General features: G+C 54.0%; 1 protein-coding gene across 2 annotated transcripts in view; it reads right to left on the bottom strand.

Moving 5' to 3' along the window:
• ZNF385C (zinc finger protein 385C) overlaps positions 1-21,366 on the bottom strand; it is a 36,456-nt gene extending 15,090 nt beyond the window's left edge. For both annotated transcript variants that reach the window (XM_036223211.1, XM_036223210.1), the window contains exons 1-2: positions 21,207-21,366; positions 9,373-9,624 (exon numbers count right to left, since the gene is read on the bottom strand). In XM_036223211.1, the coding sequence (XP_036079104.1) occupies positions 9,373-9,624; positions 21,207-21,240 (286 nt within the window). In that variant the 5' untranslated portion in view covers positions 21,241-21,366. The remainder of the gene's footprint in view (positions 1-9,372; positions 9,625-21,206) is intronic.
• Positions 21,367-21,724: the final 358 nt, after the last annotated feature.

Genomic DNA, 21,724 nt, shown 5'->3' on the forward strand with positions numbered 1-21,724 from the left:
GAAGTTAAAAGTACAGTGCAGGTTCACAAAGGTCAAGGTAGAGTGAAGGTATTGGGGCTTGAGGGGGCGGGGGTGGGGGGGTGGGGGGGTGGGAAGCAGTGACTGCTGCTGGAAGGCTCTGCAGTGACTCCTGAGCATTAGACCTTTGGACCAGGTGGGGAACCTCAGGAGGTATCTGGGCTGGGGGCTCAGTGTTCCAATGAGTTATTTGTAATGGGGATGACCGAAGTGAGGTGTGGGGGAGAGGGAGGAGTGACCACTTCCTGGAACTCTCAGATGCACAAGAAACCCTTGCCCCTCTGGGAGATCCCCAAAGCGAGGAAGAGAGGGTCTTGGGTAGTGCTCAATTCCTCAGTACATGTACCAAAATTGGAGAGGGTGTGGATTTCCTGCAGGAGGGATGTGGGGTTGTGACACCCCAACCCTCCCAGACCTGGAGTTCAGAGGCCTGCAGTAGAGCTCCAGTGACACTGAACTCTTAGGCCTTTGGGCTGCACACAGCTGTGAGCCTCAGTTTTCTCATCTGTGAAGTGGGAACTGCATCCGGATGAGGAGGAAAGGGTGGGACAGGAATGGGTCTGAGGACCAAATGAGTTGCTGAGTGTGGAGGTTATTTGAAGAGGGGATGCTGGGGCCATTTGATGACCTAGTCTCCTATCCATTCAGCAGCACAAAGTCACTCAGAAACGCCTTCCAGCCCTCTCACAATTAGGTCTACTTCTCTCCCACACGAGGCCTAGGGCACACGTTGATTGAGGTTGGGGCCTCTTTGGGGGCTTCTGGGAACTCCCCCCAGCACCCTTCACCCAGTGCTGCTCTGTGCCACCCACTGTCTGTCTCTGATATTCACCATGAACCCTGGCCCCCAGGGCTGCTGGGATGACGCATGAATCATGGCACATGCACGCACACGTGTGACTGCCTGACTTGTGGGTACACTCAAAGGGAAGTCCTGCAGCCCCCACGCCTGCCCCAGGATGGCACCACAGAGCCTGACAGGTCTAATAAGAATTCTGTAGCCACAAAAGGGTCAGGTGTGTGTGTGTGGGGGGGGTCTTCTCTGATGGCATATTGCAGCAGAACAGCCACCCCGGCTATGTGTCTCAGAGTGGTCCCTCCCCATCCCTAGCCAGTGGTCACAGCTGGAAAGCTTCCTCCAGAGGGTGGTGGGTTGTTGTTTGGTCAAACATGAACGAATCAGACTCTGTGGCAGAGACGAGGCCACTCCCAAGGGTCCAAATGAGGCTGGAGCAGCAGAGCAGAGCTGGGGTCTCATGAAATAATATCGCCCTGGCTGCCACCCAAGGGAGAGGCTCTGGGGAAACCACATCCTACTGTTTGCCATCACTGGGAAAGACACACGGAAGAGCACAGGAACACACACTGGGAGGTCCACAGGCCCCACGCAGATGGCGACAGGCACAGACGCCAAAGGCACACACTCAGACACCTCTCCTCGTGACGAAACTGGCTACTCACAGTGGCGTGAGCACATATGGAGCTGGCACCCACACAGAGACAGATACCCCCGCTGGCCGGGACGCAAAGTCAGGCACAGAGGCCAGGCACGAGCATGCACGTACACACAGGCACGATGAACAAAGATGTACTCAGAGGGACAGACGCACGAGGACACGCAGATTCCTACAGAGGCGCGGACAGACAATACAAAACCAGAAGCATGCAGCAGCACATATATACACAGACACATTTACCCAGAGATAGGTGCGTGCGCACACCCCACTTACAAAACTAAATGCATGTGACGTACACACAAGCTCACACGGCCAAACTCAGACTCTCTCTCTCCCCACCACGAGTCATAGGGGCAGATGATGGGGTCCTCCCAAGGCATATACACACACACATCTCAAATAGCAAAGTTACCGTTTCTATCACAGATAAAACCAAAACTGCACAGGAAATGGGAGTCCAGGAGGGAGAGAGAGCCAAAGGCAGGGAATGGGAGGTTGAACACAGACCCTCTGCTTGCCCACTCCCGCCATGGCCAGCGGGGTCCTCCCCACATTCTCCAGAGCCCCCAGTCCACTTTTGGGTTGGCCAGCACTCAGGAGGCATTGCTATTCCAGAAACCCTCCTCCCCATGCTAGAGGAAGATCCCCAAGCCCTGTCACAAGATGGACTCTGCCCCCCGGCCCACAGTCTCCAACTCTTGCCCCTATGGAAAGGGCTCCCAAAAGTACCCCTTGAAGGGTAATAACTGTGTCCCCCAAAGAAGGCCAGGCAACACCAGGTTGGAGAGCTGAGCCAGGAGACCAGGGATGAAGGGGGGTGCTATCGGCATTGACTCCAGCACAATGGCTGGACCTCAAGTAGGAGGCCCCCAGATTTCTGCCTGTCTCCCTCTGTCTGCTTTTCTCTCTTTCTCTGCCAGGTAGCAAATCCCTTTCAGCCCTCTCCCCTAACGCTCCTTGGAGGCTCCTGGCAGCCCCTTAGAGGCAGTTAAAGTGATACAAGGAACCTTTGTCACAGCGCAGTCTTCTGAGACCCTGGACAGTCTTCTGCCCCAAAGTGCAGCACACCTCACTCCTGAAGGTAGACCTGCAGCTCCCCAACTGTTCCTGCCACCCACCTTTGAATATACCTACAGAGGTATATTCAGATCCCAGTCAGAGTAGGTGCTCCCCTGCTCAGCCCAGGACCTGAGACAAGGTACAAAGAGTCAATTGGCTAAGGGAGTCTCTTAAAAGGCAACTTTGGGGGCCAACAATAGCAGGAAAAGGATAGGGCTGGGAGGCGGGAAAGGCCCACCCTTGTCTCCAAGCCCCCTCCCCAACCCGGCTCTGGTGTCCTCAGTACTCACCCAAGAGCATTCTCTGCTTAGGAGGCACCGGAGGCACCAGGCACTGCTGAGCTGAGTGAGGAGCAAATGAAACCCAGCCGGAGAGTGACAGAGGGAAGGGGTGGGGGATGTGAGGGACAGGAGGGAAGTGCACGAGGGAGGGACTCCTGCTCCTGCCTGGAAGGCAGCGGTCACCAGGCCCTGGCTCCCCTTGCACGGGGCTTGGTTTCCTCCATCCCAACCAGGGGTGGGAAGAACGGGGCACTTCTTTCTCCAAGAGTAGGAAGGGGGGGCAAATAAGAGACTCGGGGTGGCGGGGCGTCCACTCCCGGAGAGCCCCTGTCTAGTGACTCTTACACTGAAGCGAAGAGTTGACCCTGCCCACAGAGACCTCCAGGAAAGGAGGTGTTGCCAGCCCCTTCTCTGCCTGCCAGAAAGTTCTTGCTGCCCAACTTTGAAGCCCTTACTCAGGGCTTGCTGCTGCAGAAGCCCCCTTCTCTTGTCAGCCTGACTCATCCTCTGCCGCCATTCCCTTAGATTTACCTCTTTCTGCTGAAACTGAGGCTCAGAGAGGTGTTACCACTTTGTTCCAGAGGGCTGGCCATGGAGCGGGGAGAAGGGAGCCCAGGTGGCTTGCCCCTCTTAGTCTAGTACCTGGACTGTCAGACCTGCGACCTGGGAAATGCCAGGAAGGGGTGGTGGTCGGCATCTGATCAGCTAGGACTTCTGACACCTCTCCCTTGCCCCTCACCCTTGCCTCTCCTCCATTTGCCCCTTTCCTCCCTCCTCTTCCTGAAAACGGGCTATTTACCTGAGCACCTGGTGTCTGGGAGGGGGGCGGACGGGGTGTGAGGGGGAAAAGAGAGCCAGCTCACAGCTGGATCCAGTCTGACATTCCAAGCCTGGGTCCCAGCGTTTGCCCCCAACCCCCTCAGCATCCTGTCTCCACCAGACAATAACTTGTAATCTCTGGAGCAGCCAGTACCTGAGCCGCAAAGAAGGTCTGGGGAGGGGTTGGCAGCAGCGGCTCCTGAAAACAGGTTTGTTAGGAAGAGGCTTTGGGGGAAGGACTTGCTGCTGGTGTGGGGAGAAAAAGGAAACTCAAGCCCAGAGCTAATTAACCCACCCAGAGACACAGACGAACGCTTTGTCTTCAGCTGGGGCAGGGATCTGAGCTAAGCCCCTTAATTCTCCACCCAGATGGCCTTGCCTTTCCTGGTGGTCCCTGGGGGAGGTGCTGATGGTCAGGTTCACACCTGGCGGAGGGGGATGCGTGGTTGTCCGTGGCTGTCCGTGGCTGTCCGGGGAGAGCAAGGGACACTTCTATCACCTGCCACTTAAGCATAGCAGCAGGAGGCACTGGTTAGATTGCAAGAACTTCTCAGTGGCCTTGAGAGAACACAGTTTCTCTGAAACATGTACTCAAACACCTCAGGATGGGTTGGGGGTGGATTGAGAAGGAACCAGCAACCCAGGAACATACTGAAGATATGAGGGGACAGGCTGGAGGGCTTCCGGGACCTCCTGATGAGACTGAAATTAATCCATCTGCGGGGAGTAGGGGGTGAGGAGCTCATCAAGCCAGTGACTCAGGCGTGACCCAGCTCAAGGTCTTTGATCTCTGGGGCTCAGAATGCAGCCAGAGGCCTCTGCAGTCCAAGACTTGTAGAGATGGAGGGACTGATTAGAATAGGAGCTAAGGGAGGCCTGAGCGTGCAGGGCAGGGGACAGTCTCCGCCTGCCACTCTGATCCCTTCCTGCCCCCAAAGGCACAGGGAAGTCTGGTGCAGCCCTCTTTGCCCTGAAATCCACTATAGTCTGACTCCATTTCTGCTTTCCTGTCCCCATAAGTGTCTACCCTGTACTCCCACCCAAGGCCCGTCTGGCTATTTCAGTAAATCAGAGCTTAAATCATTTCCAAAATTTCCTTCTCTCCCCTCTCGTGTCATGTTGCAATGGATGATGGAGGAAGGGTTGGTCCCTGAATTGGATGGCTGGATCAGTCCTGCCTAGAGATAAGGGAGGGACCCATTTGCTTTGGGAGAGTCCCCTCTTGTTCCCTAGCTATCCCAGGCAGAGTGGGAGACGGCTGGCATCTCCCCATTTTTCAGGTGAGGGCACGAAGGTATGTGGCAGAGGAGAGGCCATGGGGCCTGAGGACTTGAGGAGTCATCTGTCCTAGGAGCCGGTCTGCCTTCTCTGGGCCATCCCCCCCCTCGCCTCCGCCCCCGCCCCGCCCCCCGCAGGGGCCACCTCTTCTCCCCATCCCTAAAACAAGAAGGCTTTCTGCCGTGCAAGCGGGGAGGGCATGTGAGACTGGACTTAGGGTCAGAAACAATAGGATCTGAACCAAGCTGTGTGGCCCTGGGTAAGTTGTCGAAACTCTCTAAGCTCCAGGATCCGAGTTTCTGACATGAGGACTGAATGCCATCGTCTACACCTGGGATGGCTGGGTGGGGAGGGCACGCCATGCTGCGCGTGGACATGCTTTGTAAACAGCTCAGCTCTAAAGCAGATGCTCAACTTGGTGCTAGTGATAGGTCACAGCTGCTTGCCCAGGTGTCTCCCATGCCCTGTGCTGGCCCAACATCTGCACTAGAGATTAGAGCTAGGGGAGTTGAATAAGCAAGCTTTTTCCCTACAGATGTTCAAGAACCACCTAAAATTGTTTAGGGGTGTGTGCGTGTGTGTATGTGAGAGAGAGAAACAGACAGACAGACAGACACAGATGGTCAATAGGGTCATTGAGTTTGGCCTTATTGGGGCAGGTGTTTCTGGTGCCCACACCTGTTGTGGTGAAAGATGGCTTAAGATGCATTCCTGAGGAATGAAAGGGCCTGCTGTGTTGGAGAAAGGTGGGGTGGAGGGTGGGCTGGGAAAGTTGGGGAAATACCTGGAGGAGGGAAATTGGGAAGTGTGGGTACCTACTGTTTCCCCATCCTGTGCCCCCTCCCAGGTGTTTCAGGCTCACTCTGAGCTGGGAGCTGGGGTGGCTGAGGGAGGAGGCCTCTGACCCAGGCATTCGCCAGGAAGCTCAGAGAGGGAAGAGCTATATCTCCCCCCAATATCTCCCTCTCATGGACGGCCTCAGGGGCAGGAGCCAGGGAGAGGGACCCCGCCTCACTGCCTGAGACAGCCTGTCACTATGCAAGCTGCCAGCCCTGCAGACCCCTAATCAAAGTGACAGCTCCTGGAGGCCTCCCAGGGAGGGAGCGCCTAGGGGGCGTGGCTAGGACATCCCGCCCGACACCTAAATTGCCTCTTGTGGAACAAGGGCTGAGACCCCAGTGTCTAGGAACAAAGCAGTGTGTTAAGAGCCCCTGAGCCTCCGAGAAGAGAAGGTAGGTATGGCTCTCTCCATTTCTGAAGCTGCCCAAGTTGGCCACACCCTAAGGATTCTCTCCTCTGGCCCAGTACCGATGTCCTGATGTACTTCCCCTCACCCGGCACCTCACCTCAGGGCAGTTGCTAGCATCCTCTTTCTGGGGGCAGCCTCCTCCACTCCCAGCTCTCAGAGAGTCAAGGAGACAGGAGAAATCGTGGGAGGGGAGTGGTGTTGGAGGCCTCATGGCCTGGAGTAGGCTTAGAGATAACCAGGGCTGAAGCTCCATCATTCCAGGGTTTCCAGGAATCTGAGGACCCTTCACCCTTGCCCTACATCCAACCATCACTCACTCTCCCATGCTTTCTGTTCACTCCTCTTAGCCTGGAGGTTGTAAAGATCTGGCCTCCAAGGCTGACACTTCTCTAGATTGCGAGTGCCCAGAGGGCAGGCGCAAGCACTCCCCACAGTGGAATCCTACATCCTGCAGGGGCCAGCCTGGGGCCAGCACAAGGCCGGAGGGCTAAGTGATGGACTGACGATGACCGGAAGGACCATGCCTTCCTAAGTTCCATGTAACAATCTGGAGAGGAGGACCAGGCATCACGTCTCCTGGTGCCTCTCCACACACCTACCCATTACGTGGGGGATGGAGACTGTGGGAAGAGGGAAGCCGACTCTGGCCACAGGTGTCCGGCACTGTGGTCTTTTCTCCTCATACCCCACCCGCTCTCTCCACATTGGTATGGTGGGCGGGAAAGGGAAGAGGGAGGGTTTGTACCGCAGGGACCACACTACCCGGAAGCAGGGCCTGAAAAGGGGCTGTGTTAGAGGACAGCAGGGGTGGGACAGTGTTCTCAGGGCACAGAACTGGCCTTCCCCATCCAACACTGCCCTCCAGGCCTGCTTCCCTCTCGCGGCCCCCTTTCTGACAACGGAACCGCCCATCACAACATCACCTCAGCTAGAGTCATCCTCAGCACCTCCCTCCCTCGTGGCCCCCACATCCCATCAGTCACCAGGTCCTAATGGTTCTGCTACAGAAGGCCCCAGAATCTATTTCCTCCATCCCATCCTCTTTCTTCTCATGTACCCCCAAGTCCTACCCTTCTCCCTCACCAGCCTCTACAAACACTAACTACTCCTGCTCAAAACCCTTCGATGATGCCTGTCATCTTCAGATCAAAGGCCAAACACTTAGCCTGCCTTTGGGGCCCTCACAGGTGGCTCCTGCTCACCTCCTACCATACTTGCCATGTGCCCGGCACTGCCCACTGCTCCTGGGAAGCCAAGGACCTTAGGTGCATTTGCTCCAGCTGTCTCCCTGCCTGGGATTCCCTTTCTGTCTCCAAGATCCAACTTCAATGTCACTTCTCTGAAGCTTTTCCTAACTCCTGTCAATTCTCTGCTCCCTCCGCTGACTTCTCAAAGCCCCCCATACCCACCCCTGTGAAGCCTGTTGTTGTCTTAGCCAAACTCATCTGTACGGATAGTTATTTAGACAGCACTGTCCTAACAGGTGGGTGTGTCGCCTTTTAAAAATATGGACCCTCAGGCAAATACTGTATCTTCTCACTTACATACAGAATCTAAAAAAGCTGAACTCATAGAAGTAGAGTAGAATGGTGGTTGCCAGGGGCTAGGGAGTGGGGGACATAGGGAGATGTTGGTCAGAGGGTACAAACTTCCAGCTATAAGATAAGCAAGATCTGTGGATCTAATGCCCAGCACAGTGACCATCTTAACAAGACCACATTATATACTTGAAAGTAGGTAAGAGTAGATCTTAACTGTTATCACCACACACACGCAAGTATAATTATATGAGGCGTTGGAGGTGTTAACTAACCTTATTGCGGAAATCATTTTGCAATATATACATATGTGCATCTAATCATGACATTATACATCTCACACACGTTATTTGTTGATAATGCCTCAATAAAGCTGGGAGAAAAAAAAAATACGACTCCCTAAAACGGAAGCTTGCGCGGAGCAGGATGTCTATGAGTATTTGATGAATTAATGAGTGACTTCGAACTCCAGAAACATCCATACAGTCAGATACACTCTTACTCAGAGTCACACCCTCGGTGCCCAGCCAGCCTTACTCGAGAGCTCAGCGGAAAAGCTGGTACACCAGCCATCGGAGCGTTCCCTGCCCTGCTTCTGCGGTGACCTCTGTTTGCAATGTCCCTTCTCCCCTTCCCCCTGTGCCAAGCTCAGCATACACCCCTTCCTTCAGGAAGCCTTTCCTGGCGCCCTCAGGTTTATTCGCCACCCCTGGGGATACGTCCCACGAAGCACAACACTCATCTGCACTCGTCTGCTCTTTTCGTGTCTGTCTCAGTCCCAAAGACTGACTCAGTCTTGGTGGTGGCGGTACAGGGGTGGGGTAGGGGTTGAGGAGGGGAGACTGGAACTTATTTGTCTCCAGGCTCCAGGCGGTACAGGAAACACTGGGTGCCCCAAATATTTACCAAAAGAATAGGCAGCCCTGTTCAGAGCTCAGAGTATAGCCCTCTGGCAAAGCTACCAACCTGGGCTGCAAGGTGGGTTTCCAGTGGATGCCCCCAAGATCCAGGCAGAAGTTTAGGCCTTTCCTGCCTCCCCACGCTGGACCTTGTTCTGAACCTGTTTCCACTGCCAGCCAGCAGCCCGCCTCTCCTTATTTTCCCCATGGCCCCTATGTGCCTGTCAGCTGGAATCACCCTCACGAATGCATTCACCCATTTCCCCCAGAAATCTGCTTTGCAAGCAGCTGCCCCTTTAGTGCTTGAAGCCAAAACTCTGCAACGTCACCCCAGACAAGGAGAGGAGGAAATCCTGGCCAGGAGTCCAGTGGCCAGAGGAAGAGGGGCTTCTCTGGGCCATCCCTCAGCCAGAGTGTCATGTGCCTTGCTGACCCTGGTGTCCAGGGACCAGAGCAGGAGCCTGGGATACCCTGAAGCTGAGGCCCTTGCCTACCTCCACCAGGAGGGCTCCAGACTGAGGTCTTGGTTCCAAAAGACCCCACAGGGAGACCCCCAGACCCAGAAGGACCTCAAGAGGAGGCCTCGGACCTAAAGACCCTCAGATCTTGAGAGACCCCAAGAGGGTTGTCCAGATGTGAAACAAAACTCTATGGCATCTGGGGGACTTCAGACCCTAAGATCCATTGAGGGCATCCCAGACCCAAAGACCCCACAAAGACCCTTCAGAGGGGTCCAGAGCCAAGTTTGTGGGCACAGTGCCCCTCCACACTTACCTGACCCCACGGGGGCCTTTCCCAGGCTGAGCTGCCGCAGCCGCCTCTGGTGGGCCCGTCCCTCACAGTGCACCTGCGCCTGGGCCGCGGAGTTCAGCTGGATGTTGCAAACGTCACAGAGTGTGTACGATGGCCGTTTCCTCTCCCGCTTGGGCTTAGGTGGTTCTGGGGCCCGAGGTGGGCACTCAGCAGCTCCAGATATAGGAGGTTCCTTCTCAATGGAGGGAGATGGGCTCAGTGGCCGCTTCATACCTAAGCAGATAGAGAGGGAGACAAATAAATAAAAGCTGAGTGTTGCGAACACATAGAAGGAGCACGTCAAGTTCAAGACCCAGAGATGCCCAGGCCCTTCATGCCAGCTGAAACTCCCCAGCTATTGGAAACCTCCAACCCAAGGATGGCAAAAGGGAGCATAGTAAGGTCTATTTCAAACAAAGCGGCATTCATTAAAAGGCAGAAATATCTGGAAGAGAGCCAGAAATGTCTACATGCTGGGTGGCCAACACCTAGGGTCACGACCACAGAGCGAAGGGAGGCTTGGGTCTTGGAGAACAGGTGGGCACCGAGGGACAGGCAGCAGCGAGGTTGGTGGAGTCACATTTTGGGAAGCCAATGCCCTGTTCTCAGCCCTGCGGCAGGAGCTGACAATCCTGTGACAAGCAGGCATGTGGCGCTTGCTGGAGATGCAGCAGCCGCTGGCCAGGGTAGTGATTGCAGAAACCCAACCTCCCTGTGTCCAAGGACTGGCTGGGTGACATTTACAAACGGTGACAGTGTGTGAAGCCATCCCCACCCTGTCCCATGTGGGTCCAGATGCTCCCTGCTGTCTTGGCCACCCAACCTGTGGCAACAGTTGGTATTTTTAGTAGAGACCTGGGCCCTACAGACACACACACACACACACACACACACACACACACACACACACATTCTGGGCCCTGCAGAGCTCGCATATCACCCCTCCAGGCCCTCTATCTCCCACAGACTGTCTTTCCTTTCCAACTCATTTCTCTGAAACTTTCCCTTCTGACTCCTCTGACTCTAACTGGCTGTATTCCAGTGCTGCTCAGTGACCTTTCTCAGACTGAAATGCGTCCATTTTTCTTTCCACTTCCTTTCTGAATCTGTGTGCATGTTTTTTGCCTCTGCTTCAGACTGGGGACTTCCTGAGGGCAGGGCCTGTGTCTCCCTCACCAGGACAGAATTCCTGAGTTCAGGGACTACGTCTCTCTCTCAGACTGGGGGAGCCCCAAGGCTAGGGCCTGAATGAGGCATGACTGAGCCCATCTTTCTTGTTATGGACTGAATTGTGTCCATCAAAAATTCATATGTCCAAGTTCTAACTTCTGGTACCTCAGAATGTGATTGTATTTGGAGAGAGGGTCTTTAGAGAAGTAATTAAATTAAGATGAGGTCATTTGGGTAGTCCCTAATCCAATATGACTGGTATCCTTATAAGAGGAGGAAATTTGGACACAGAGAGTTACAGAGAGAAGACCATGTGAAGACACAGGGAGAAGGCAGCCATCTGCAAGGCAAGGAAAGAGGCCTCAGAAGAAACTAACCCTGCTGACACCTTGACATCAGATTTCTAGCCTCCAGAATTGTGATAAAATAAATTTCTGGTGTCGAAGCCACCGAGCCAGTGGTACTTTGTTCTGGCAGCCCAAGCAAACTAATACATCCCCCTAAAAGGCATTTCCTGTGTCCTTAGACTCATGCTCATTTTGCAAATTAGACTAAGTGAAGTCAAGTGATGCCCCAATAGTCTCATAAGGCCACACATCCAGTGGTGGAGCCAGTGTATGAACAAAGAAAATGAATTTCTCAAGTCCACAGCCAAGAACCTTCCTGCAGTCCCTGGGCCCAGCCCCCACTCTCGGTAAGCTGCTCGTCACTTTTGTGGGCAGTCATCCCACACAGCAGGTCTGTCATTACATGTGCGGGGACTATGTGTGAATAGAACAGAGGGAAACAGCAGTTAAGAGCATGAGCTCGCTGCTGACTCACACCTGTTTGAATCTCAACTCTGCCCCTTACTGGCTGTGTGATCTGAGCCTCAGTCCTCTCATCTGTGCCTCTGTGAAATGGGGGTGATACATACATAACAGTTCCTAAGTCATAAGCAGAATGGGAGGATTAGAGGAGCTGACCTATATAAACGTTTCTCAGTGTCCTATAAAAGTCAGCTGTTATCAATCGGAGGTGTATCTGTTTTGCAGCGTGTGAGTGGAGTCACCTGGTCTGTCACTCTGCATGTCTGTCAAGGTATACCCAGGTCACTGCGAATGCTTCTCTTACTTACCCCATCGTTTGCTGAGGCGAATCTGTGACACTCACTGTGTGCATGTCACAGGGTAGCTGTACAACGATGCGGTCTCTTTATGCCCATATCATGGAATGAGACTGTCACTGAATGTCTGAGACTCGCCACGTGTTATGGGTTGAATTGTGTCCCCCCACAAATTTATATCTTGAAACTCCCGACACTTCAGAATATTAGATATGACCTTGTTTGGAAATAGTGACATTGCAGATGTTATTTGTTAAGTTAAGATGAGGCCATTCTGGAGTAGGGTGGCCCCCCCAATCCAACATGACTGGTGTCTTCTTATAAAAGAGGGAAATTTGGACACGTAATGCACATAATGAGAACGCCATGTAAAGATGAAGGCAGAGATTGGGGCGAAGCTTCTATAGACCAAGGAACACCAAAGATTGCCACAAACCCCCAGAAGCTAGGGGAGAGGCAGGGAACAGATGTCCTCATGGCCCTCAGAAGCAACCAACCCTGGTGATACTTATCTTGGACCTTTCGCCTCCAGAACTAGGAGACAATATATGTCTGTTGTTTAGACTACCTGGTTTGTAGTACTTTGTTACGGCATCCTAACTAACACACCATGGGTCTGACCCTGATTTGAGGAGCCTACACTCTGTAGGGTGGTGTGGCTGGTCTGCAGTACCAGAGATAGCCTCCAGGTGGCGCAGCGAGCATCTAGCAGGAAGCTAAGAGGTGGAACTCAGGACCCCTCCTTGCAGGGTGGACTTGACTCCGCTGCACTCCTGGGACCACTAGGCTGCCCCTCCAAGTCATACCAAGCTCCCGGGCACCATATCTGGAGTCCAGGGTACATCTCTACCCACGGAGGGCACACTGGAAGGTCACTCCCATCACCTCCTGAGAAGCAGCCTCCTTGAAGCTGCACTGAGACCCCACCAACATTGTGCACCCTCTCGCCTATAGATGGAGGTCATCATAGCTATTCTCCTGCCTTTACAAGTCTTCTCCCACCCTTCAAGCAGAAAGAAGGGGCAGAAAAAGTACCAGGTGCGAGGTTCGAAGGGGGCCCAACTGGCCAGGGAGAAGAGGTATCAGGGGAATGAGATTTTTCTGGCCATGCCAAGGGAGCTAGCTGCCTGCCTGGCCAGCAAGGGGATGAAGCGGGGGTGGAGGGGGGGGGTGAAATTTCCATGCAATTTATGACAGGCAGGCCAAGGACATGGCCCAAGAGAGCAGACAAATATCTGCCATGAGGCTGATTAAACCTCAGTGATATACAGCCTCTGGGCTCACAGGGCCCTCCCGGATTCTCGGGCTAATTGTGTGCCCTCAGCCAGGCTACTGGGCTTGCCACAGCCTGTCCTGCCTGACCCAGCCTTCCCAGCTGTCCCCTCAGGAGACCACTCCAGCTAAGCTAGGGCTCCCGCTCAAAAAATTTGTAGGGGTAGGCAATTTTTAGGGCACACAAACACCTATCTAACCCCTGCGGCGAGCACCAGCCAGACAGCAAACCCTGCGCCGGCCCCTATTCAGAACCAGCATGACTCACCCTAGCTAGACCTACACTTGGACAGGATCTGGTTCACATGCTCTCTTTAACAGAAGAAGAGGAAATTAAATCCCAGAGCAGGGGAGTGGACGTTCTTCAAAATACACGGAAAGAGTGCAAAACCTGCTTCTAGAAGCTTCCCTACCTCCCTCTCTACCACCCAGCTGCCCAGGCCACTTCTCTATAATGACGACTACTTTATTGAGGGCTTACTGTGTGCCAGGTGCTTTATACACAGGATCTCTCTTAAACTTCACAGGGAACCCATGAGGTGGGCACTATTATTAACCTATTACCCCACATCATAGATTAGAGAACGAGCTCAGAGAGGTTTCATCAGACCTGAACCTACGTTTGTCTGACTCCGGAGCCCACATCCTTAACTACTTACTTCCCGATCCTACTTCTCCTTAAAGCCTGCCAAACCCTGATTCGAACTGCGGAGTGGAGAGGCGGGTTAGAGATTCGGAGATGGGCTTCTGGGGAGGCTCGGGGCCGCCCAGCCTCTATCAGGCTGGGGTGCCAGGCAGGGAGGTGCCACACCCTGGTCAGGAAGGGTCAGAGCCCAAGCCAGAGAGGCTGGGAGGGAGGGGTGTGAAGAAATGGGGAGAACTGAACTGAACTGAACTGAACTGGAGAAAAGACCAGATGAAAGCAGAGCGAAAGAGCATGCATGTGTCCGGCTGTCAGTCTGTGTGTGATTTACACAGCAGCAGAGGGTAAATCTCTCTCTATTCTCACTTTCCCTGAGAGATGGGCTGAGGCTGCCATGGGGAGGGTGGGTGTTGGACCACTGGAGGGAGCCACCAGCTTGAAGGCAGGCTCACATCAGAGCGGGACAGCTTATGGAGGCTAGGGCTGCTGCTTGCCTGTCTGTCTGTATGTCCTCCATATGGAGCTGGAGGGGCTGGGGGTGGAGAGAGCACTCAGGCAGGGTCCCAGGGCCTCAGCTCCTCCACTTCTTGCTGAGTGACAATGAACTTCAGGGCCCAGTTTCACCAGGACCTTCCGGCATTGGAATTCTCTGCCTGCCTATCCAAAGAGGGTTGTATAGAAAGAAGTTTGGAAGCTATAAAATACAGAGCCAGAGTTGTTTCAGCTGCAGCCTGGGGAAGGGGGCCCTCAGGAAAGAGTTGCTTTTGCCAAAGGGTTAACGGGAGAGGAAGGTTGTCAGCCTGTCCCAAGGTTTTGGTCAGGCATGAAGGGCTCCCTCACCAAACCTTTAATGAGCCCAATTACACTCTGGTATTTTCCCCCACATCTGCCAACATTTACCCTCCTGCTTCCCCATGCCAGGTCCCAGGTCCTGCCTCTGAGGAGGGAGCCTGGCTGGCTGGCCAACCTTGGGGCAGTCCCTGCTCCTCTGGGCTTTGGTTTCCGTCTTTAAAGAGAGGGGGTTGGGCTGAGATAATCTCTTAGGTCCCTTGCAGGCAGTGTGGCAGTGGCCACACAGAGCAGCTGCCTCTAAGGTGGGGGTTGGGGGAGGCCGGTGGGGTGGGTATAGAGAAAGAACCGCCATGTGGCTAGTGCCCGTTGACTTCTGGGCACTGTAGAAACATTGCCTCCATCAAACCTCATTACAACCCTGTGAGGCTTTACAATTGAGAAAACTGAGGCTCAGAGTCAAAAAGAGAGGCAGGTGAGTAGAGTCAGTTCTCTCTTACCCTATGATTCAGGGGCAAGAGGTGCAAGACACTAGAGGCCCCCAGCTCAGCCACTTACGGGATCAGGAGTGTGGGATCTCCCCTCCCCACTGACTCAGCTTCAGAAAAAAGTGCCTGGAAGAAGAGAGGCCTATCTGTTGCTGTCCTAGTAAAGTGTGAGCCCTCCCGGGTCTGGCTGCTCCCTTAATGCCCACAAGAGCCACAGCCGAGCATCTTGTTCCCTTTTCCCTGCCACCTTGCTTCTCCCAAGGCTGACAGCTTCCTAGCATGGGGGAGGGGGACCAACCCACTTCAATGTGTGGCCACCACAGAGCACACCGCAAGGTGCCCAGAGTCACCCCCAAAACTCCCCAGAAGAGCCAGAGACCCCCGCCTAGAGGGTAGGAGGACCTCAGTGAGGCCAGTAGTGCCAAGCCCCAGCCCACGCATTCCTGCCTTGGGGGCTGGGCAACAGCTGGTCCAGGTGTCAGGGGCCAGGTAGGGGTTGCACTGGGCAAACCCAGGCTGCCATATGTCTTCCCATCCAGAGTGGTGACAAAGGAAGCCTGTCGCCTCTCCCTGGGGACCGCTGGGTGCTGGGGATTTCAGGAGTGAGCTAAGAGGTGCTGAAAAGTCAACACTCCAGCTCCAAGGAAAGGAGAGAGAGGGCACACGAGGTGAGGGAGAGTGGACTGTCCCCTACCACTTTCTCTTCCCCCAGTCTGCTCTGTCCTCACCCCTTATCGAATGCGTATCCCAGAAGCCCTCCTGACACGCCTCTCCTGCACAGTGAGACTCCCCTAAAAAACCCTCATGCCGCCGCCACTACGTAAGTCCTTCTTGCTATCTAACCTGCATCTCTCCCTGCAGGGTCCACAGTGGCAACACAGCAACTGACTCTGAGGTGGTGGTGGGGTGACGAGGAAGAGACTCTGCCTCAGGACCCCTCTTCTAGCCTAGGCTGCCACGCAAGACCTAGGAAACCTGACTCGTTGTATAAGAGATGCCTCGTACCCCACACCCCACTCTTAGGCACACTGGGGCCCAGGATCCTGGCACAGCTCAGCCTCCCCCGCAGCCGGCTCTCCCAGCCCAAATCCCCTAGTTCTGAGCAGTAGCTCTCCCAAACCTCACTCCTTCCCCCCATGGCCCCACCATCAGGACCGCCAAGTTGGGACTGAGGAATGAGTACTGGGAGCCAAAGGGAGAAAGGTTGGAGGTTCCAGGACTGTCTGAGAGTTGTGGGTAGGAGGCAGGCTAGGAGGGCCCACTGCTGACGAGGAGAGGAGAAGGTCGGCCTGAAGGGGGAGGGGCGGGACAGGAAGGCCTCCAATGACTGTGAATGACTCAGGTGGTGGAGTGGCAAGAGTGCTCTTTGCACCCCTAAAAAAGACAATAGGCGATCTCCCCTTCCCCACCCTTTCTGTTCTATCCCAGGCTGCTAAGGGTGGATTAATTTGGGGGTTCTCTAAACTCCTTAGGAAAAGAAGGTGAGTTATTAGGTTGAGCCCCATCTCTAGGGAATGGTTCCCTTTTTAGGGTGCAGGTCTCATCCCCTCTGCCCTGTGGTCCCCAGCCTACCTTCCCCTACCAGGAGCTGGAAGTCCTTGCCATCACCCTTGTTGTCCTGGCTCCTAATCTTGCTTTAATTGTGGCTCTTGTCCCCCCACCTTCCCCACACACAAGGTGGGGCAGGGTCCTCGCTTCCGCCCGCAGCCCTACAGGGTGACCTACTCTCCACCCCTCACGTGGCCCCCTCGGGCGCTCAGTCCCAGTGGCGCGTGGGTCAGGGATGGGGAGCACTAACGCCTACCTGAAGGGCACTCCCGACCTGAGCGTGGCCGCATCCAGCCGCCCACGGCCACCCGGGGAGATCCGGACTCACGGCTCCCGGCTCCCGGAGGTGCGCGGCGGGTGAGTCCCGGGCCCGCGCGTCCCGGGACGCGGCTGCCGCGTCTCCGGAGCCCGCCCCTCGGCGGCTCGCGTGCAGCAGGTGCCAGGAGCCGCGCCGCCCCGAGCGGAGCACAGGCGAGCGGGCCGGCGGAGGGGCTGCCCGGCGGAGGGGCTGCCCGGCGGAGTTCGCTGGAGAGAAAGGCGCGGGCACACCCAGGGCCTCTCCCCACAGAAGGGCTGGGCGGATTGGGGAGTCTCCTCTCTACCCCTGGCCCGCCAGGCCTGAATGTCCTTCAGCTTCCAAGGGGTCCCAGAGCTTAGGGAAGGGGACCCCAAAGTGGTCACCTCTCACCGGCCTGCTGTGACCTCCCTCCCCCAACCCCCGCAAATTACCTCTTTTTTGGGAGGAAGCTCAGAGAGCAAGAGGAAGTTAACATTCATGGAGCACCTACTGGGTGCCAGGAGGGATCACATTCAATCCCCATAACCACTCTGCCCGGACTGGTTTGATCCCCATTTTACAGACCAGGAAACGAAAGATTGAGGACATTAAGTAACTGATCCAAGTCACACAGAAAGCGAGCACCAAGTGGAAAAGTCCAGACTGCCCCTAGGAACAATATTCGGCGGTCAGGGGAGAGAGCCAGCCACCGGCTTGCTGGGGAAAGTTCACCCATGTGTGTGGCTGGTGTCATCTGGTGCTTGGGAGACAGGCCATAGTGGGGGCACGATATAGGAGCAGGAAGCCAAGCAGGGGAGGGCAGGAGACAGGGATTGGTGGCCTGACCTCCTAAGGGTGCTCTGCCATCTTTTCATTATTGGGGAGGCAGTAACAGTAAGAAAGTGAGTCCCAAAGAAAGAGGACAGATACGACTCATATCCACAGAAGAGGTATCAGTGCTGCTCATACACCTCATGCTCCTGGCTGGCCTCATGTGCACCAGGCCCCCTGAGAGAGGAGGCCCCACGGTGGGGAGCCCTGGCAATGCCTCACCCCTGTGACCCAGCCTCCTAGCCCTTCTGGTCCTCACACCCGCCGACTCACTCCTGTCTTGAGGCCTCTGCCCTTGCTGTTCCCTAAGCCTGGAATGCTCCTTGACCTTCACAGGGCTGTTTCCTTGTCGCTCAGGCCTCCGCTCCAAAATCAGCCTTCCCAGGCCCCATATCCTCAGCCCCATTATTCTTTGTCCCAGCCCCTGGTTAATTTCCCTCATAGTGCATCTGCCAAGATGAAATTCTTTTGCCTGGATACTTACCTGTCTTCCTCCTGAGGCCAGGGCCTTTATCTCTCAGGTATCCAAAGCACTAGCATAAAGCTTGATGCATACTAACAGATGCTTGATAAAAGGTTGTTGAATGAATGCACGAATTTGTTTCCACATTAAACTGTACACTATAAGTAGGTAAATTGTATGATATGTGACTTATATCTCAATAAAGCAGTTACATAAATAGATAGATAGATAGATCGATCGATCGATCGATCCAGGGTGCGGATGACAGTTATGGTACACTGTGTGTAACTCGCCATCCTGCAGCACGCCCACCCTTTAACTTAATCCAGTCACGCATTTCTCCCTCATAGTCCGCATCCTGTGTCTGTCCATGGAGAACTGCAGTTGCTCAGACTTGGAAAGGATCTTAGAGGTCATCCTGGCCTTTTTGTAACTTGTCCCTGACTTTACCTTCTGGCCTCTGCTTGAACATGCCGATGATAAGGAGCTCACTGCCTCAATGATAGAAATCTCCTCACTACGGGGAACTGAAAGCTGCTTTCCTACAACGCCATGTACTGGCTCTAGATCTGCTCATCAGTCATTTGGAAAAAGTACACTCTACCTTCTGCAGCCAGCTAACATGACCGACACCTTCTTCCTAAGGGGTCTCTTCTCCCAGTCAAAGAGACCCATTTCCCTCAACTATTCTCCCCTTTCCCCAAGGCCACCTCCTCCAGGAAGCCCATCCGATGTGCTCCCAGGGCATCTTGTGTGGGTCATTAACACTATTAATCACACTGTTTTGAACTGTCTCTCTTAAGCCCTTTCCTGGGTACCTCACTTCAGTGAGTGGGTTAATTCTGCCCAGTACCTTGAATGGTGACCAGCTAACCTGAACTCTTGAATCAGCTTTCTACAGAGCTGGGGGGTCCACGAAACGCCCAGCTCTATTTTCACACGATACACTGTCGAGTTCAGCCTCCCCATATAGTTTAGAGAGTGATTTCTTGAACTGTGAGCTCCAGACCTTATGTTTAGGCTTGCTGGCTCTCGCATTCTGCTCGGCCTGTTGAAATCATTCAGCAAGACCACAGGTGCCAGCTCAGTGTGACCACAAAGACGTGGCTTCACCTAGATACCTAGAAAAAACACACTCCTACACTCTAACACAGACAAAACACTGCCGTTTGTGGTGGGCTGCCTGGATTCCAGGCCCTTTCCACATTCTCATCGATTCGTCTTCTCTTCCCAATAGCCCTGAAAGGTGGTATTCCTCTCCTCACTTTTGAAGATCAAAAAAGGGAGGCTCTGAGAGGTTAGTTTACTTATTGAAGTTCACACAGCTAGAAAGGGATGGCGCCGAACCTCACTGGGTTGACTCTACACTCTAGGTTTTCTTTCCCCTGTGTCGTGGTGCCTCTAAATGCCTTATCCCAGCATGCCCTGCGTGTTTCTCCCTGTAAAGGTGGGCCGAGGAGGAAGAAAACAGAGCAGCACTTCCTGGTAACAAGAGCTGAAGGGGCCACATGGTGCTAGTGCACCTCGCCCACCTACCACTCCTCCAAGGAGAGATTCAGGCCCCTGGTCATTGTCTCCCTTGGCCAGAAAATGACCATTAGTTTAAATAAAGCCACTGAGTCTCTAGTTGGGCCACTCGGTTCTCACTGCTGCCCAGTCTCATCCTCTTATCGCCTCTTCCTTTGTGTCCTCTGTGATGAATTCTCAGCCTGGCACACAGAGGACAACCAATATGTACTGCTGGGTTTGAAGTATGAACCAGCTCTCACTGTAGGTGTGAGAAATGGAGCGGGCTGTGTGGGCTTCAGCAAGTTACTTTCCCTCTCTGAGCTTGTTTTCTTATCTGTAAAATGAGGCAATTAATGCATAACAACATTGCTGAGGGTGAGGCGAGACCATCACTGACAATAATATGTGCCTAATTAATGATACAGGCATCGTTAATGAGGTGTTATGGTCTCCACTTTAGAAACAGGGATGCTGGGGCTCAGAGAGGTGAAGGGACTTTGCAGCCCACATTACCAGCTTGGAAGTGGCTCAGATAGAACAGGAGCCCAAGTGAGCCAGGCCTTAAGGCTGTGCCCTTTTCCCTATCCCGGGGCACCTTCCCTGATTACTCAATAAATATAATTTCTAGTATGAAAATATGAGACAGTTCTACTAGTCACTCATACTAATAACATCAAGGGCCCAGCTGAGGCAAAGCCTGTAGCAAAAGGGCTCAGGCAAAGAGCCACAGACTTCTGACCAGCCAGCAGATTCTGTTCTCCTCATAGCCTGGGCTGGGGTCGGGTGGCAATGTAATTCTGGGTCCCTGGGTTCTGAGTAGGTGTGAGAAGCCCCATTCTTGAGTTGGCCTGCCCTTTCCATCATGGGTCCTTTCCCTCCTCACTGAAAGGGCAGAATCACTAATGGCTTGAACAAGTCCACTGTACTCCCTCCCCCCTCGGGCCAGCCTTTTGCCTCCTAAAATAGCCCAGAGCCACTATGTGCCCAGGGCAGCTCCCCACCCATTGCAAATCCCCCTGAAATTAAATCCCCATCCTGCCCCAAGCAGGACGGCACCACCTCCTGCCACCATTGGGCTCCAGGGCTGGCCAGGCTCCCCCCAATGGTAACAGGGACAGTTGTCCTTCACAGTGACCGAGACATAAATCCCCAAATAATGAGACAGGCGCTCGGAACACAGAACCAGACACGGTGCTAATTGGTTTACTCTGGGTAGGAATGATGTGGAGACAACAGCAACGGGCCTCAGTTTCCTAGCCAGGAAAATGGGGTGGGGGCATGCCATTACTTCCTGTGTCCTGGCCTGGGCTGATTTTCTGTGCCCTCTGACTGGCCTTACACTCTGACTCCCCATCTGAGAACGACAACTTCTCTGACGTAAAAGGAAAGATTGGGGCCCTCTGATCCAAGTCTTAAAGTAGGGAGGCCCAGATCATCCCTACCATGGTCTAGAAACACCTTCTTTCCATTAAACAACAACAATAACAAACAACAACAACCAAACAACCAAACTAAGGCTCAGTCCTTCCCAGCAGGCACAAGGATGGGGGCGGGGAGGCCAGGAATGCCCTCGCCATCTCCCGTCCTCATGGGAGGCTAGTAATGGACTCTTGGATGAGCCAGAGGTCCTCACTTTGCTGTAATCAGAATGAGATTATCACATTAAACTTTAAAAGTCTTTGCTCAAAAAGAAGCAGCAGCAGCTGACACCCTTGACTCACCCGACTTTGCCACTGTCACCCTCTCCTGGACCATGGCCAGACGAGCTCCAGATACCGGCCACAAGGAGGCTCCACTGCAACAGGCCAGAGGCAGGGGGATGGACTGGAAGACCTCTCCAGGCACCGGCTGCTTCTGAGTTGTGGTTAAGATGGGAGGGGGAGCGCCAGGGAGAGGGCGAGCACGTGTCTGTGGGAGGAAGTTGGAGGGCCTCATGAGAACAGGAATAACGTGGAACAGAAAAATATGCACTTACAGTACAACTCTGCCACTTACTAACCTATGACTGGGGACGGACCCCTTTTCTCCACACCTCAGTTTCCTTATCTGAGAAATGGGGGTAATGATAACCATAACTAGTAATGAGTCCCCTGATGCCACGCTGACATCTGAGAGGATTAAGTAAGATGACACATAGAGAAAACCCTGCAACCTGTAAAGAGCCACTGTGATGTGAGGGATGACATTGTTAGTTACAGCAGGAAGGGCAGAAAGAACTTTCTTTCAGCTGCTTATTGGA

The sequence above is a fragment of the Rousettus aegyptiacus genome, unplaced genomic scaffold, assembly GCF_014176215.1.
Source record: "Rousettus aegyptiacus isolate mRouAeg1 unplaced genomic scaffold, mRouAeg1.p scaffold_m13_p_6, whole genome shotgun sequence".
In the NCBI taxonomy this organism is placed as follows: domain Eukaryota; kingdom Metazoa; phylum Chordata; class Mammalia; order Chiroptera; family Pteropodidae; genus Rousettus; species Rousettus aegyptiacus.